Raw genomic sequence first — 18,381 nt, 5'->3', positions numbered from 1 at the left:
CGTAGTGGGCTATGGCATAAGAATGTAGGAAATGTATCACACGGAGGTCCGGGTCGATGCAGGGGCATGCAAGGGTAGCCGACGCTGTTGAAACGACCGCTCGCCATGAGGCGGAAATCCCGGTTCGAGTACCGTCCTTGAGGCACAGATTTTCATACGTCACTAATAAGTAGAACATCTACGAACGATACAGCTGATTTCGAAAAATTCATAGTCAGCGAATAAATTTCGATTGATATGATTTATGTCACGTATCAGGCATTTAATTTTTTATTATTTTTCTTCCTTGTTTCGTCTGACAGTTACTATCTTGTTTTCAAGATGAGTAAATGCTGGTAAATTTTTACCCATTACTTTAATGTGTCAACGAGGACTGAAATGGTCATTTACAACCCACTTAGTAAACCATTCTAGTCTCCAATAATCACTTAGAATTCAGTTCTGGGTTCAGAGCTAAGTAATATTTCTAAAATGTAAACATTTTCACCTTTTAATGTTGTCTTTACTTAAAAGAAATCACCATAAATGTTCACATATCCACAAATACTATACGAGAATCCTTTCTGTCAACATGTTGAAATACACCACGGGTTTGACGTAGGATTTAATGGTATTATCTGCTGCGTTTCACGAAATTTTAAGCAAAGTGTAGCTTCCATTTGGGTTTGTACTTATTTTCTCGCTTATCACTTGCCCTCACGCCAGGGAAGTCAGTCGTCGCGTTAATGGTCTAGCGGACTTAGTACCGTATCGAGCTCTGCGGCGTACCAAGAATTATCGAGCCGGTTCGAACGCGAGAATCGTTTGCTGAGCCCTACTTTTAATTCAGTCAGTGACTTACCTTGAAAAAAGGCCAGTCGATTATCAGCCGAAACATAGGAAGATGAAATTTTACTGTCCCAGACGCACGCCCGAAAGATAAGGGCATGTTATATCCACTAGGAAAACTTTAAGAAACATAAAATGGATGGTAAGACACAGTCCTATCACATTCCTCGGTTAATGCTTCCCTTTCATATCTTTTGCCTTGATGACTGCAGTCTGGTACGTATAAACAAGTTATAGATAATCTTTTTCTCTCTCTAGCGAATCAACCAGAAGGGGAGGAGAATACGAAACGGAACTTCACGGGTTGGGAGGATGTGTGATGTTATTTCAGTGATTACAAAACCGAGTCAAATTTGTAAAGAACTTGACAGTATGAAATTGATTATCAGTATTACGTTGCACTCCCTCTGGCCTGGATGCATGAACTGATTCGGTTGGGAAGGGTGTCATAAAGCCGCGGCATCCTCTCCTGAGGGAAGCTGGCCAACAGCTGTTGTAACTGTTTCTTAATATCATGGATACTGGCGCTGCAACTAAGTTGACGTCCGTCCGAGCTCGTTCCAAACTTGTTCTGTCGCTGACAGATCTGGGGAACTTGATGGACCCGGGAGTACCTCAACATCACACAGACATCACGGTTTCACTAGACATGGCCTGCACCTCAACAGGTATGGGAAGGGGAGGTTGGCAAAGCTTATAGGTGACAGCATAGGTGGGGTGGGTGGGATCACTCATGGGAAAATTCCCGCAGTAGTGGGTGTTAGAGCTGCACCTTTTTTAGATTGAAGTCAGCTGATAGGTATTCCTGCTTAAGGGAAGTCTCTCTAACAAAGGAACCACTTTTGACAAAGCTTAGGTATCCGAGTAATGAGGGAATTAGTATATTTCATCAAAATATACAAGGTATTAGAGATAAAGTTAGTGAACTGCTTATAGATGTTGACTCTGAAATTATTGGTATATCTGAGCACTTCTTAAATAAGGAGATAATTCAGAGCCTTCCTTTATCAGGATACAGGTTGGCTGGCAGCTTTTCGAGGAGCTCTTTGCGGTGTGGGGGAGTAGCCATGTATGTGAAAAACGGCATCCCATTTGAGTCAATTGGTGTTTCAAAGTACTGCACTGAAAAGGTGTTTGAATGTTGTGCAGGTGTGGTTAAATGTAACGGAGCTAAACTTCTAACTGTTGTTATTTATAGATCCCCAGACTCCAATTTCACAACATTTTTGCTAAATCTAGAGGAAGTTCTTGGTTCACTTTATAGGAAATACAAAAAGTTGGTTATATGTGGTGACTTCAATATTAATTGTATAAGTGATTGTGCAAGGAAGAGGATGCTGCTAGACCTCCTTAATTCATATAATCTTGTGCAAACCGTATTATTTCCAACGAGAGTGCAAGGGAACAGTAGAACAACCACAGACAACATTTTTGTTCATTCCTCATTACTAGAAGGGCATTCTGTTAGCAAAAAGGTGAATGGCCTTTCAGATCATGATGCACAAATTTTAACTCTAAAAGATTTTTGTGCTGCAACACGTGTTAAATGTAGTCATCAGCTGTTTAGGAAAGCTGATCCAGTTGCTGTAGAGACCTTTGTAAACCTTATCAAGGGACAAGAATGGCAAGATGTTTATAGCGCTGATACAGTAAACGATAAATATAATGCTTTTCTCAAGACTTTTCTCGTGCTCTTTGAAAGTTGCTTTCCGTTAGAACGTTCAAATCAGGGTACTAGCACAAACAGGCAGCCTGGGTGGCTGACTAGAGGGATAAGAATATCTTGTAGAACAAAGTGGCAATTATATCAAAACGTTAGAAACAGTTAAAATCTAAATGCAGCAGCCCATTACAAACAGTATTGTAAGGTGCTTAAAAATGTTATTAGGAAGGCAAAAAGTATGTGGTATGCAGATAGAATAGCTAAGTCTCAGGATAAAATTAAAACCATATGGTCAGTCGTAAAGGAAGTGGCTGGTTTGCAGAGACAGGTCGAGGATATAGAATCAGTGCGTAGTGGGAATGTCCGTGTTACTGATAAGTCGCATATATGTACAGTATTTAATAATCACTTTCTGAATATAGCAAGTGAACTAAATAGAAACCTAGTCCCAATAGGGAATCATATAGCGCTCTTAGAAAAAAGTGTTCCGAGCCTGTTACCTGAAATGCTCCTCCATGATACTGACAAGAGGGAGATTGAGTTAATAATTAAATCACTAAAGACCAAGAACTCTCATGGATATTACGGGGTATCTAGCAGAATACTGAAGTATTGTTCTATGTATGTTAGCCCAGTACTAAGCCACATCTGTAACTTTTCCTTTAGGAGTGGTCGGTTTCCTGACCGATTAAAGTATTCGGTAGTGAAGCCACTTTATAAAAAGGGAGACATTGATAATGTCGACAATTTTAGACCTATTTCTATGCCATCTGTGTTTGCTAAAGTTATCGAGAAGGTTGTATACACAAGGTTACTGGAGCATTTAAATTCACGTAATTTGCTGTCAAATGTTCAGTTTGGTTTTAGAAATGGTTTAACAACTGAAAATGCTATATTCTCTTTTCTCTGTGGGGTTTTGGACGGATTAAATAAAAGGTTGCGAACGCTAGGTGTTTTCTTTGATTTAACGAAGGCTTTTCACTGTGTTGACCACAAAATATTACTGCAGAAATTGGACCATTATGGCGTAAGGGGAGCAGCTTACAATTGGTCCGCCTCTTACTTTAAGAACAGAAAGCAGAAGGTAATTCTCCGCAATGTTGAGAGTGGTAGTTATGTTCAGTCCCAATGGGGCACTGTTAAGTGGGGGGGCGTTCCCCAAGGGTCAGTACTGGGGCCACTGCTGTTTCTTATTTATATAAATGATATGCCTTCTAGTATTACAGGTGATTCAAAAATATTTCTGTTTGCTGATGACACCAGCTTGATAATGAAGGATCTTGTGTGTAGTATTGAAACAGTATCAAATAATGTAGTTCATGAAATAAGTTCGTGGCTTGTGACAAATAATTTGATGCTAAATCACAGTAAGACTCAATTTTTACAGTTTCTAACTCACAATTCAACAAGAACCGATATTTTGATCAGACAGAATGGGCATATTATAAGCGAGACGGAACAGTTCAAGTTCCTAGGCGTTCGGATAGATAGTAATCTCTTTTGGTAAACCCATGTCCAGGATCTTGTTCAGAAACTAAATGCCGCTTTATTTACCAATGGAACAGTATCTGAAATAAGTGACACTTCAACACGAAAAGTAGTCTACTTCACATATTTTCATACGCTTATGTCGTATGGTATAATTTTTTGTGGTAATTCTTCTGATTCAAAAAGGGTATTTTTGGCTCAAAAACGGGCTGTTCGAGCTATATGTGGTGTAAGTTCGAGAACCTCTTCTCGACCCCTATTCAATAGTATGGGAATTCTGACATTGCCCTCACAGTATTTATTTTCTTTAATGTCGTTTGTTGTTAGCAATGTTAGCCTATTCCCAAGAGTTATCAGCCTTCACTCAGTTAATACTAGGCAGAAATCCAATCGGCATGTGGAATGCACTTCCTTGACTCTTGTGCAGAAAGGAGTGCAGTATTCTGCTGCATCCATTTTCAATAAGCTACCACAAGAAATTAAAAATCTTAGCAGTAGCCCAAACTCTTTTAAGTCAGTTTAGACTGACTTCAGTTTAGAAGAGTTTCCTCATGGCTCACTCTTTCTACTCTGTCGAGGAGCTCCTGGAAGAGCTAAAAAATTAAGCAAATTCCAGTGTTACATTGTTGATTTTCTTTATTTGGACTTACTGCTTGTCACTTGAATATGTTTTTTTATATTTCATTTTATCTGTTTCTAATATCGTGTTATAATTTCATGTATTGACTCGTTCCATGATAATGGAGACTTCTCCTTAATTTGGTCCCACGGGACAATAAATAAATAAATAAATAAAACATTTCGTAGAGATAACTGCCAGCGGTGGACTAGCTTTATAAAATAGCACCTCAATACTGTGACATGAGAGGTAGCACATAAGGAGGCAGAATGTCCGTCATGTATCGTACCTATCGTACCTCAGTCACTAAAAGCCATCATCTCTATCACTGTACACAATGGCTGCCCACATCATGAAGCCAGGAAACACCGCTGTGCCTCTTCAAAACAGTGGAAGAAATGGACATTCTTCCAGGTCGCCCTCACTCTCGCGACCATCCAGGGCAATGCAGAACTGCGATTCCTCGCTCAACATAATGGGACATAATTTGTTAGCAGTTTGTGAGTGGGAAGGTAATCATTAGTTCGGTTGCTGCCAGTCTTCGACCAGTGTTATGGTGTGACATAGAATCTTGCGGGGAGTAACTGTTTGTTCTCCGATTTCAGACGCGTTTGTGAAGGGTTTATAATATACTTGGTGCACCATACGATGATCCTCCCTTGAAATGGTCAGACGAGGTTGTCTGGAACCTTGACAACAAGTATCATGTTCCCATGCAGTCCCACTTTCACATCCAAATGCCTAACAAAGCTGAATACTGTATGATTCGACCAGCTAGCCAAATGGAAATCCACACTATGGCTCGCTTCTAACTTTGTCAGATGCTGATAACGTAGCCTCACACGAGTGGCACCAGATCTGGTTGGAACACTAAACATGAGGAACACTAACGCATTCTGGTGGCCGTTCTACCTCTCACACAGAATTGCTGGTGGTGTGTAAATGTACACAGTTACATTGACCTCTGGTTACACTTTACTTAATTTTTTTAGTTAGGCTTTGTAACTTGAAAATTTAACTGAATATGTTTCGGTCAGCATTGTCGAAAGAATTTTCTAAATCTGTATATTTTACGAATTTTGGTTTGGCTTTTGAGGCCGTCTTCTAAGGTAAGTCGTAGCATTGCCTCAGGGCTTTTTTACGTTCCTATGGAATCTAAAATGGTCTTTCTCTAGGCTGGCTTCAACAGTCACTACATTCTAGTGTAGACAGAGTTTTGGTGTAATGAAACTAATCTATTAGTGGATACAGTACCAGGGTGTAACCAACACAACAAGTACAGACGAAGAGTGACGCACCACTGCAGAATAGTTCCCTTTGCCGTGCCAGAAGCTAGTGTGCATGGTGAAAGTGTTACATGCTTTCAGTTAAGGGGCTCATTCCTGACAATATTACTTTATTTATTTACAAGTCAAGTTCCATAGGACCAAATTGAGGTACAAATCTCCAAGGTCATGGACCGTGTCAGTAGGTGAAATTACAACATAAAAGTAATAGCAGATGAAAATAAATGTTTATGAACTCGAAAAAAGTCACTCCTTAAGTTTAAGTAAACGAAATCAACAATACAATAAGAATCAGCTTAATTTTTCAAGGAACTTTCGACAGAATAGAAGGAGTGATGGTTCAAATGGCTCTGAGCACTATGGGACTTAACATCTTAGGTCATGAGTCCCCTAGAACTTAGAACTACTTAAACCTAACTAACCTAAGGACATCACACACATCCAAGCCCGAGGCAGGATTCGAACCTGCGACCGTAGCGGTCGCGCGGTTCCAGACTGAAGCGCCTAGAACCGCTCGGCTACAAAGGCCGGCCAGAAGGAGTGACTCATGAGGAAACTCTTCAGTGTGATTTGAAAGCTCGTGGATTTTTGAATTCGAGTGGTAGCTTATTGAAATTGGATGCAGCAGTATACTGCACACCTTTTTGGAAAAGAGTTAAGGAAGTCCGATCCAAATGCAGGTTTGATTTCTGCCGAGTATTAACTGAGTGAAAGCTCTTATTCTTGGGAATAAGCTAATATTGTTAACAAGAAACGACAGTGAGAAATATATATATATTGAGAGGCCAATGGCAAAATACCAACACTCGTGAACAGGGGTCGACAAGAGTTTCGTGAACTTACACCACTTACTGCCCGAACCGCCCGTTTCTGAGCCAAAAATATCCTTTTGGAATGGGAAGAGTTACCCCAAAATATAATACCATACGACATAAGCGAATGAAAATAAGCTAAGTAGACCAATTTTCGTGTCGAACGATCACTCACTTCTGATACCGTTCGAATAGTAAAAATGGCAGTATTAAGTTTTTGAACAAGATCCTGAACGTGGGCTTTCCACGAGAGCGTACTGTCTACCTGAACACCTACAAACTTGAAATGTTCAGTTTCACTAATCATATGCCCGTTCTGTGAAGTTAAAACGTGAAGTTTCGCTGAATTGTGTGTTAGAAACTATAAGAACTGAGTCTTACTGTGATTTAAAAATGGTTCAAATGGTTCTGAGCACTACGGGCCTTAACATCTGAGGTCATGAGTCCCCTAGAACTCAGAACTACTGAAACCTAACTAACCTGAAACCTAACACACATGCATGCCCGAGGCAGGATTAGAACCTACGACCATAGCGGTCGCGTGGTTCCAGAATGAAGTGCCTAGAACCGCTCGGCCACAACAGCCGGCTACTGTGATTTAGCGTTAGTTTATGTTCTACAGGCCGTGGACTTCGCTCATGTACTGTACTATTTTAAACCGAGCCAATGTTGCACAACAAGCTAGTGTTATCAACAAACAGAAATATTTTAAAGTTACCCGTAATACTTCTAAGATAAGTCGTATCATTGCCTCACGGCTTTTTTATGTTCATGAAACCTAAAACGGTCTTCCTCTCTGTTGGCTTCAACAGTTGCTACATGGCGGATGCCAATTAGATGCATTTCGTCTCCAGAATTCAATCAGAACTACGATATTCAGATCTAGAGATATCTCGGTCCACAACATTCGGTAGGTATTTTCTACAGTGATAAATTAGTCTACCACAAGAGCTCAACACATTTAATAATTGCCTTAGCACACGTCGCATGCAACTATCCCATGCATTGAACATTCGTTACCAATATATTTTCGAGTGGCTATTCTGTGTCATATTATGTACGAGAGTTTTTCACTCAGTATTTAACATTTTACCACGGTTACTGCTGTGTACGTAGCTCAAGAGGTACACAATCACAAGAGGCTGCCACTACATTGGCACGTAACTACTCAGACACCTCCCCAGTTCCGAGTGGCTGCCTCCGGATTGTATTTTCCAGCTGGGACTATCTTCTGCTTCCACCATACGTCCATCAAGAGATGCCACTGATTCGTTCACAGTGTCATCATCTCCCAGAGAGAGGGCTATCGACTGTGGACTGTTTCACTTCCACCATGTTAAGGTGTACATGGAGATCTGTTCACCAACAGACACAAAAGACTCTCCCATTTTTATTGGTTCCTATCGTTCCTGTACTTCGTACAGTTCTGTTCAAAATACTACTTTGCAGTCGGAACTATAGGAAGTGTCTGCATGATAATTCATGTGATAGTGCCTAAATTATAGACTGCCAAGATACAGCAAAGTTATTTAGATTTCATGGTATTAGGTATAGGAATTCATGTACCACAATAAACTGTTACCATGGTTAACAACAATTGTGATTCACCTCTATTGATACTATTTACTGTTTCTTACAATTGTGCAATTATTAGATTCCACTGGCATGCTTAACGTCACCTCAGCACTTTTTCTGTTACGGTGGATGTTTGGACTGAATTCAGTTACAATATCCCAATCTAATTAACTTAGTGATTGCAGATAGACTTTCTATTTGGGTTTTGCATTGATATGCTTTCACTGCAACATAGTATATGCCCCCCGAGCGCAGTTTCAGATTCACATTTTCACCAGTTATTTCGTGTATCCCTTGTGTTACATGTATTTTCCGACCATGGTTCTTACTGTTGATCTGTTGCGGTACTACAATGAGGTGACGAAAGTCATGGGAGAGCGATATGCCCATGTACCGATGGCAGTCGTACACGAGGTATATAAGGGCAGAGCATTAGCGCAGCTGTCATTTGAACTCGGGTGGTTCGTATGAAGTGATTATGGGCTCACGACGGGAATTAACAGACACTGAACGCCGAATAGTAGTTAGAGCTAGACGCAAGGAACAGTCCTTTGCGGAAATAATTAGGGAATTCAATATTCCGAGATCCACAGAGTCAAGAGTGCGTCGAGAATACCAAATTACAGGTATTACTTGTCACCACGGAGAAAACAGTGGCCGACGGCCTTCACTTAACGCCGCCCGACAGCAGCGGCATTTACGTGTTGTCACTGGTAATAGGCGTGCAACGCTATGTGAAATAACCGTAGAAGTCCAGGTGGGACATACGATGAACGTAGCCGTCAGGACAGTACGACGAAATTTGGCGTTGATGGTCTATGGCAGCAGACGACGAATGCCAATGCCTTTGCTAACAGAACGACGTCGCCTGCAGCGCCTCGCCTGGGATCGTTACCATATTAGTTGGATCCTAGACCGCTGGAAATCCATCGACTGGTCGGATGAGTCCCGATTTCAGTTGGTAAGAGCTGGTGATTGGATTCGAGTGTAGCACAGAACCCACTAAGCTATGAATCCAAGTTGTCAACAAGGCACTGTGCAAGCTGGTGGTGGCTCCATAATGGTATGGGCTGTGTTTATGTGGAATTGGCTAGGTCCTCTGGTCCAACTGAACCGATAGTTGACTGGAAATTGTTACGTTTGGCTACTTGAAGACGATCTGCAGCCATTCTTAGGCTTCATGTTCCCCAACAAAGATGTCATGTCACTGTGCCACAGTTGTTCGCGAGTGCTCTGGAGAACGTTCTGGACCTTCCGAGCGAATGACGTGACCACCAATATCCCCCGACATAATTCCCATCGAAAATTTATGGGGACTAAGCGAGAGCTTAGTTCGTGCACAAAATCCTGCACCGGCAACACTTTCGCAGATATGGACGGCTGTAGAGTCAGCATGGCTCAATATTTCCGCAACTGTATCCAACGACTTGTTGAGTCGACGCCACGTCGAGTTACTACACTACGCCGGGCAAAAGGAGGTCCGACACGATATCAGGAGGTATCTAACGACTTTCGTGCCCTCAGTGTAATGTACCCTTTTTAATGCATTAGCAGTGAAAGTCATTTCAGTGCGTATCAAAAACATGAGTAACGACTGACATGCCTATGCGTCACAACGCGACAAATATTTTATTCGTCAAGAAGTACAAAATGTTCTTACTTTTCAGAGTATACAATAGAGCTTGTCTGCTTCAGCGTTTTCATTTTCCTGGTACTTGTTTTCATCTCTTGGTAGTGTAAAAGCTCTGAAACATGAGGGTCTTCACTACTGTGCTGTCGTTTTATGTGGGTCATAAGTAGCAACCGTTGTGTATTGTGTATTGAACCGGGGACCTAGAAGCGATGGAGAGGCTTCGTCCTGCCGTAGCCCTCAGTGGTTCACAACCCGATAGAAAACCGCCTTAAAAACCATCCACGGACTGGCCGGCACACCGGACCTCGGCACTAATCCGCCGGCCGGATTCGTGCCGTGGACCGGCACGCCTTCCCGCAGGGGAAGCAGCGCGTTAGACCGCGCGGCTAGCCGGGCGGGCTAGCAAACGTTCGTTTGTTATACGAATATGCCAGGAAACATAATACAAGCCCTACATTGTTTGATGACCTTGAACTACAGAATTTTTAAATTATAAAATTTCGACCTGATAATGCTCAGCAACGTTATTCAAAGTTCATGCTGTTGGACTTTTTACATACATTTATTAAAAGATAAACGATTTGTCCTTTTTTCTAGTGATTTTTAAAAGAAACATGCACTCTACAGGAAGTAGTTATTATGATGAATTAACTATTAACAAGTATCAAATCATCGAAGTTGGAATGTTTAGAGATATTACGTTTCGTTGATGTCATTGGAAGATATGACATATAATACAGTTTCGAGTGACAAACACCAGTAGCATTTTCACATTTGCAGGGAAAAATTTGCAATTTGCTAACGATAATCTCTACTTAGCTTTCATTTCCTTATATACATTTTTTACATACATTTATAAATTTGCGACACCAATTTATTTCATAAATCAAATTTTAAAATTGGTACATCACATTCCCAGCTTAAATGTTCGTACGCCACAGAATGCAACTAGAAACAAAGACTGATGAATGCAATTACATTGTAATTAATGAATTTTTATTTTATGTCATTATACATGCGGAACAGTGGCATGTCTGTCAGTACTCACCATTATCAAAGAGCTTCTTTTCTTCCATGGCAGCCATCAGCCCCAGGTGTTCGTAGTAGTATCCCAGAATTACGTAAACTGGAACAATAAATTATTCTTTATTACTTAATGAAGGTCTTATATCAGAATTTGAAGAGTTCTTTGCATAAACTGAAAGAAAGGAAAGATTAGATTAACGGGCAGCAAAGGCTCAGTTAGATGGTCTCCTTTGCAGATGTGATAGCCAAGCACTAGAAATACAGTTACGTCAAAGAGGTACCAAATACTTCACAGATGCAGCTAATTCCATGTCTGAGGTTATGTGTCTGTCGTTGTCTACTAACTGTCTGTTCTATACTAACGAAGTCCGGGATTAATACCTTAGTGTACATCGGTACATCATTCCGAGCCACTGATACTATGCTGGTGCATAAGTTCGTAACGATTTTCCAGTAGCTTAATAAACACAACAGATGCACGTAATAGAGAATTTAGTCATCAATTATACATTTTCCTTCATTATTTACAACAGTTTTCCAATGATAGCGTAACTTTTAGATTCCGCGGCGGAAGAAATCACGAGGTTTTGAGGCGAAGAACTCGGCGAACCATGTTAGGAGCGCACTTTTATTCGAAAAGGAAGTCCGTTGAAGGTTGCTCGACAGAAAGCGTAAAAGGTGAAAATCTGAGGACGCAAGATCCTGTGAATAAGTTGCATGCGAAATGATTTCTCAATCCAACTACTGTGTGGTGTTTTTTGTCCGTCTAGCAGAGTGTGGGCGGGCTTTGTCTTGGAGTAGCATCACCTCACGCAGTTTTCTGGTCGTTGTTCTAGTAATTCTTCTGCAAGGCGTCTAAATTGTTGACCCACAATGTCAGCAGTGATGGTTACATCTCGAGCAAGCAATTCGTAACACACCAGATCCGCGGTTCCAACAGATGCAAAACATTGTCTTCTGCATATGCGCGCAAGTCTTTGTACATGAAGTAGTTGCTCTGTTTAGGGTCAACCATTCTTTTTTCCTTTTGTTAACGAAAAGACACCATGTCTCGTCACTAGTAACGACACACGATACGAATGGTCGGTGTTGTTCACAAGCCAATTGATGACGAGCAAGCAAAGATGCACGTACGGCCACACATCGATTTTTGTCGTTTTGGCTATGAGCAAGCAGCAGCCACACAACCGATTTTTGAACCTTCCCCATTGCATGCAAATGTCGCACGATGGTGGAATGATCACATTCCGTCGTATCTGCCAGTTCTCAAGTACAATGACGTGAATCGCAGTGGGTTAATGCGGTTAAGCGATCTTCATCAAACCCTGAACGTCTTTCTGAACGTGGAGAGTCATTAATGTGAAAACAGTACTCCTTAAAACGAGAATACCATTTTCTTGCTGTGCTCAATTTTCTAATGTCCGCCGGCCGGGGTGGCCGCTCGGTTCTAGGTGCTTCAGTCTGGAACCGCGCGACCGCTACGGTCGCAGGTTCGTATCCTTCCTCGGGCATGGATGTGTGTGATGTCCTTAGGTTAGTTAGGTTTAAGTAGTTCTACGTTCTAGGGGACTGATGACCTCAGAAGTTAAGTACCATAGTGCTTAGAGCCAGTTGAACCATTTTCGTTTATTTACTGACAAGTCACAATTGCATGATGTTGCGGGTGATGGCTGATGCAAATATTTTTCTAACAATAACTGAACAACTTCGGAGGCAATACGGCTCCAGTAAGACTCACTTCACAAGGAAAATTAAAATATCAAAAAAATACAGACTCTAATATTTGCACAGAAGTTCATATATAAACGTGCGACAGATATTAACAATAAATTTTTGTATCCAGCAGGAAGCATTTGTAACGATAAGATTTATTGACAAACATTTTTACTCACACAGCGAACAGCTGTTCGTCTTCCGTTTCGGAGTAAATAAAATAGTTGTTTTTAAATACGTGTAAATAATTATGAAGAATCACTGGTGCTGCCGTAAGTTTAACTACGGGTTTCACGTGAAATATCTGGTAGCTGTTCACTTATATGTATAACACAATACAGCAGAAGCGTTCGAACGATGTATGACGTATAACTTCACATTAAGAAAAAATGGTATCCTAAAGTAACATGAAGTGTACTGTGTTTAACGGAAACGTCCAACTTATAAAAAATGTTCCTTTTTCATAAGTAACCCTTTTAATTTTTGGTCTTTTAGAAAGCTTTAAGGATATTTTTGTTTATTATATTGTTTCACATTTTACACCTATGCCGAAGAGGAAAACCCATTTATTATGATTGCGGATTTATTGCAGGAATTTATTTCCTTCGTTAACGAATACCGGTTTTTTCTATCGGTTACTACATCATCTACTGTTTTTCAGTATCTTTTTTTATTTCAACAGAATTGAAACATAACTTCGGCAACATGAGAAGTGTGGGTGTCAACACTAGTGTTATTTTTGCAGACGTGTCAGATTAGTTACCTTATTCCGTAGTAACATTTTGATAGATGGAACTGAAACAGCGAACAAAGAATTACAAAGACTGAGTTGTGAGATATAGAACACAAACAGGAGTGCAGCAGTGACTTCTGTACTTACAGTATCCTATCAAAAGTAACCGGATACGCATTAATGTACATGAATGAGAGGTGGCTTATGTACTCTCCGTCCTTATGATGGCTTGAACTCTGGTGGGGCCAATGTCAGTGAGGTTTCCGAATGTATGGAGTAATGGCAGCCCTGAGGAAGCAGTTATGTTGGACTCTGGAGTCTGCAGCGCAGTTCTAGCTCATCCCAAAGGTGTTCCATTGAGTTCAGGTCGGGACTCTGAGCATGCCAGTCCATTTCAGGAATGTTATTTTCCACAAAACACTGCTTCACAAAAGCTGCTTTTTGGCAGGGTGCATTTTCATTCTGATACGGACAATCATTGACTTTGAATTGTTCCTCTAAGTGGTACTCCATGTTGTGAAATGTATTCATATCCTTCCACATTTAGCGTTTTCTTAAGCAAAATAATGGAACCGCATGCTAATCACGAAGAACAACCCCTGAACTGCTAGTAGCACAGTGGAACTCGTGAGCGATTCCATCCGCTGATTTCATGCCATGTTTTAGAAAGGCCTTGTTCGCCTCTACATCAGGTCTGCCTGGTCTCGACTTAGCTGGGTTGCTACTTCGCGTTTCCACTACGTATTCACGTTGCCAACAGTCGACATGGGCAACTTTGGGAGAGTTGAAATGCCTCTGGTGGATTCGTTGCTCGGGAGACATTCAGAGACTACGCCACATTAGAAGCCACTGACCTCTCCTGACCGACCCATTCTACTGTTGGTGCTTCTCTGCTGACAAAACAGACGCAGGCGCAGACGCAGCAGCCGGACGAGCTTCCTTAGCTTGGCCCGGAGCAGGCTAAGCACAGTGTGCTGTTCTTGCAGTAGCTGATGGGATCGGGATTTGTGACCTGACAGATTGAGGGCCCTAACAGTTGATTTGGGTTTGTCCTGAACCTGCTGGAAAGTGGATCACTCCCGCAGCAGGTCCGGCCAGCGTGTTGTTGGCTAGTGATGCTGTTGGTGGCCCAGATCCCTGATGAGCCTGTTCCGGGATTCACCCGCTTTCTCGTAGAACTTGCGTGCTGCGGACCGGAGGCGGCCCTCAGCAGCAGGATTCCGGCGTCTTCATGTAGTTCTTGCGTGGGGTAAGTACTGGGTAGGGGCAGGGCGTGTTTAAGCACCCTGTTTTGGACCCTTTGCAGATTGGCTGAGTCAGGTGCATTGCCCCACAACATGGCCGTGCACTCCAGCACTGGGTGTATCAGTGTGAGGTACAGCGTAATTCCGTGGTGAAGAGGCGCCCGCCCTAATCCATTGAATGTGAGGACCCCACGAGAGGCGCTGGTCCAGCTTGACACCAAGGTAAACTGCAGTCTTGGTCCACAGGATGGGGCCTCCCACAATGGTGAGCGGCGCAAGGGCCCGTGGTATCCGCCTCTTAGTGAAGGGGAACACATGACTCTTGGTGGGGTTGAACTTGAGGCGCCACATAGTGGACCAAGCCCAAATTGCCTCACAGCCCTGTTGCAGACGGCGTCCCACGATGTGAGTGTCCATGCTGTAGGCCAACAGGGGAGTGTCCACTCGAGGTGCAGCATCGTGTAGGAGTAGAAAAGCGAAGGCCCAGAACGGACCCCTGAGGCACCCCAGCTCTAACAGGCCGTACAGTGGACGTCCCTTGGTCGGGCCGCATGTGGAACGAGCGGCCAGAGAGGTATGACTTCAGGAGGACCACGTGCAACGTTGGGACCCAGTTTACAATGAATTTGTACACAAGGCCTTCATCCCACACGGAGTCAAAGGCCTAGGAGACATCCAGGAATACCAACCCAAGTTATTCCCTAGTCTCCAGGGCCCTCATTACGGGCTCCACCAGCTGTAACAGCTGGTGAGTGGTGGCATGGCCACCCTAAATACCAAACTGTTCATCTGGGAGGAGATGTTCCTGGTCGACAAGCTAAAGATGGAGCTCCATGTAGATCCTCTCGACCACTTTCGAGAGGGCTGGTAAGAGACTAATTGGACGGTGACTTGATGGCAACTGTAGGTCCTAGTTGAGTTTCCGGACAGCCATTACTTCCACATGCATCCACACAGAAGGGAAGATCCCTGGAAGTAGGATCTCATTGAAGATATTCGCCAGAAGTTGATGTGCCACTGGTGGTGATGCTACCACTGCCTCCGGACTTTTTGGCATTCAGTGTCTGAAGTTGTGAAGCGACCTGCTCAGTAGAGATCGGGTCGATGACGTCGTCCTCCTTCCTGGCAGCCAGGAAGGTAGGGAGTCGTTCCCCAACATGGTGCGTCCGGATACTTTTGATCAGATAGTGTGTTGCCCTTTACCTTCATAGTTATGTTTTGTCTTTTAGTGTTTCTCGGTAATTAATTGATGTGTTTTTAATGTACATATAGGATGTTCAAAAAATACACAGGAATATTTCAGGATGAGGTTCAGCACATGCAGGATATTAAGAAAAGTGATATGGACGTGCGTCTGGGAATGGATATTTATTGAGATATCAGACGTGTACATAGGTTATCGCGTTCATTACTAATGCTAGCTACCAACTCGCCCTAGCGGTCCGGCAGTCCTAAGTGACTACACTGCGTTCTCAAAGGACTGTGGTCAGACTGGTTACTGTACTATGTGGCAGGCTGTGCACACTGCTCTGGCACAACCCTGTTAACAAGTACACCGCTGCTGCTGTCATAAGGTGGGTTTCTCCAGATACAGGTAATGCACTGGTGTAATGTTGTACTCGAAGTTATTATTTCAGACAACGGTGTATTCAAATGCAGAATATGCGCGCATGCATTTCACGTAAGTATCGGTAAATGGCAATGCTGTAGAAGCTCGTCGATTCTATCACGAATAACATCCAGACCGCTGATGTCCTGACAGATATATATTTCAAGTAGTCCATCACCGCTTATGTGGGCAGGGCCAGAGGTCGCAGGGCAAGAGGTCGGCCAAACCCACAACTGTGGACAATATTGCTGATAACACAGAAGAGAATCCGCACATCAGCACTGGGCGCTTTTGTCGTCAACTGTATGTCCGCCACAACACTATCTGGCGACGTTGGTGTGAGCAACATTGGCTCCTGCCGATTTTTCTGAAATCGGTTTTGTCGATGGTTTATGCAACAATGCGGCATGAGGCCTGCTTTTCCAGCAGTGGTAATACGGATGGATGAGGCACACGAGATAACGTCCAAGACTTTCATATTCTGAATGAGTGGACATACTCATCTGCAACTGTTGGAATGGTCCATCAACAAGGAATCAACGTCACCGTCTGGACAGTGATTATCGAGGACCACTTGGTAGGACCCTGTACACTTCCCTACTGCGGAGGTACAGACGGTTATTGTGTAAAAGGTTGCGTCGTATGTTGGAAGTTCTTTCTCTATAGCTCCGGCAACAGGTCCACTTCATGTGCGATGGTGTCCTGCCAAATTCACTATTCTTGTTCACCAGCACCTCACTCGTCCTTATGATAATCGCTGTATAGCTAGATTTGGACCAACTCATGCTCACCTGACTTAACACACAGGACTTTTTTTTGAGGGTGGAGAATAAAATATTAATTCTTCCAAGAATTCAGGTGGGTAGTCGAAGAATAGGTACACCACAGGGAATTTTTGGAAGTAATAGCGCCTCACTGCAAAGATGCGCGGAAGACTGCCTACCGGAAAAGGGCACATATTTGGAACACATCTTTTCAGGTAGTCAATGGATGTACCAGTGTGAAAATAAAGTGGAGTTTCTCAAGTACTACACCTCGTATTTCAACGGATATCTATTTCCGGATTCATGTTCACATGACATTTCTTCATCTCCTGCATGTGATGAACCTCACCTTGAAATGTTGAGGTGTGTTTCTGAAACGTTACGAATATGTGTAATGTGCATGGTAGAGAGTTATTTTTACAGTATTTAAAGATTTCGTGCTGTTCTATTCACGAATCCGCTTATAAGCAATAACGTCAGAAAATGGTTCACAGAACTATCGGTGGAGATTGTCGTGACATTTAATGTTATTTCTAGAAATGTGTCTTAGTGGAGTGCTTTAATCGTTCCTATTACACTCTACCGACAATCAGGTATGCTGATCGTGATTATGCCCTTCCATGTATGTGCACGACTTTCCTCCTAAGTTCAACATAATATTGCTGCCACGCACTTGATCAGCATGGGTGGAGGTGGTTTATTTAAGCTGTAAGACACTTCTTCAGTATACTAACATTTTCTCTAAATCCACACTATCTTTCAAAGCGAAAACTACTCTGTGCAACAAAATAAGGATCATTCTTTTGAACCCCGTAATTGTCTCCCAATATGGCTCGTAAGTTTGGCAAGGATGCCTGCAGCCTTCCTCTAGAGGTTGCAGAAGCTTGGCGCCCTATGACGTCACCCTCGGGCCCGGCGTCGCTTCGAACAGCGAGCTGTCGACACATGCGAAGAAAATTTCCACAGACCAGTAAATCTTGTAAACTCTAAGGTGGGTTAATGATGTCACACCGGCACCAAGTTTCACCCGAATTGTGGCCAACGCCATCACAGACGTGTCCCACGATGGGAAGATTGTCATACCCCATCTTCCGACATAAAAGTTTTCTGGGTGTGTTACCGCGTCATAATGTATAAAACTACTGCTGCTGGAGAAAATTCCAACGTTACGGCCACGGTTGCAGCGGCCTCCTTCTGGGTCTAATGCTGCGTTCTAGATATGCAGTGTCCTTTATATTTTGCTGTTAATGTTCACTGCGCATGCCTTTACGTCTTAATTTAAGAAATATAGTTCGTTTCATTGATCTCTTAAGGAAGAAGGAGAGGGAACTTTATTTTAATAGGTTATTGCGGTGAAGGGAGAAAGTAACCTCTGTTGTCTAATGGCT

General features: G+C 42.7%; 1 protein-coding gene across 1 annotated transcript in view; it reads right to left on the bottom strand.

Moving 5' to 3' along the window:
* The window catches only part of LOC124796481 (guanylate cyclase 32E), an 823,982-nt gene that overhangs the window by 395,793 nt on the left and 409,808 nt on the right, over positions 1-18,381 (bottom strand). The window contains exon 6 of the mRNA XM_047260702.1: positions 10,953-11,030. Coding sequence (XP_047116658.1) covers positions 10,953-11,030 — 78 coding nt within the window. The remainder of the gene's footprint in view (positions 1-10,952; positions 11,031-18,381) is intronic.

This window comes from Schistocerca piceifrons, chromosome 1 (genome assembly GCF_021461385.2).
Source record: "Schistocerca piceifrons isolate TAMUIC-IGC-003096 chromosome 1, iqSchPice1.1, whole genome shotgun sequence".
Taxonomy (NCBI): Eukaryota; Metazoa; Arthropoda; class Insecta; order Orthoptera; family Acrididae; genus Schistocerca; species Schistocerca piceifrons.
This window is presented reverse-complemented; position numbering and strand designations above follow the sequence as displayed.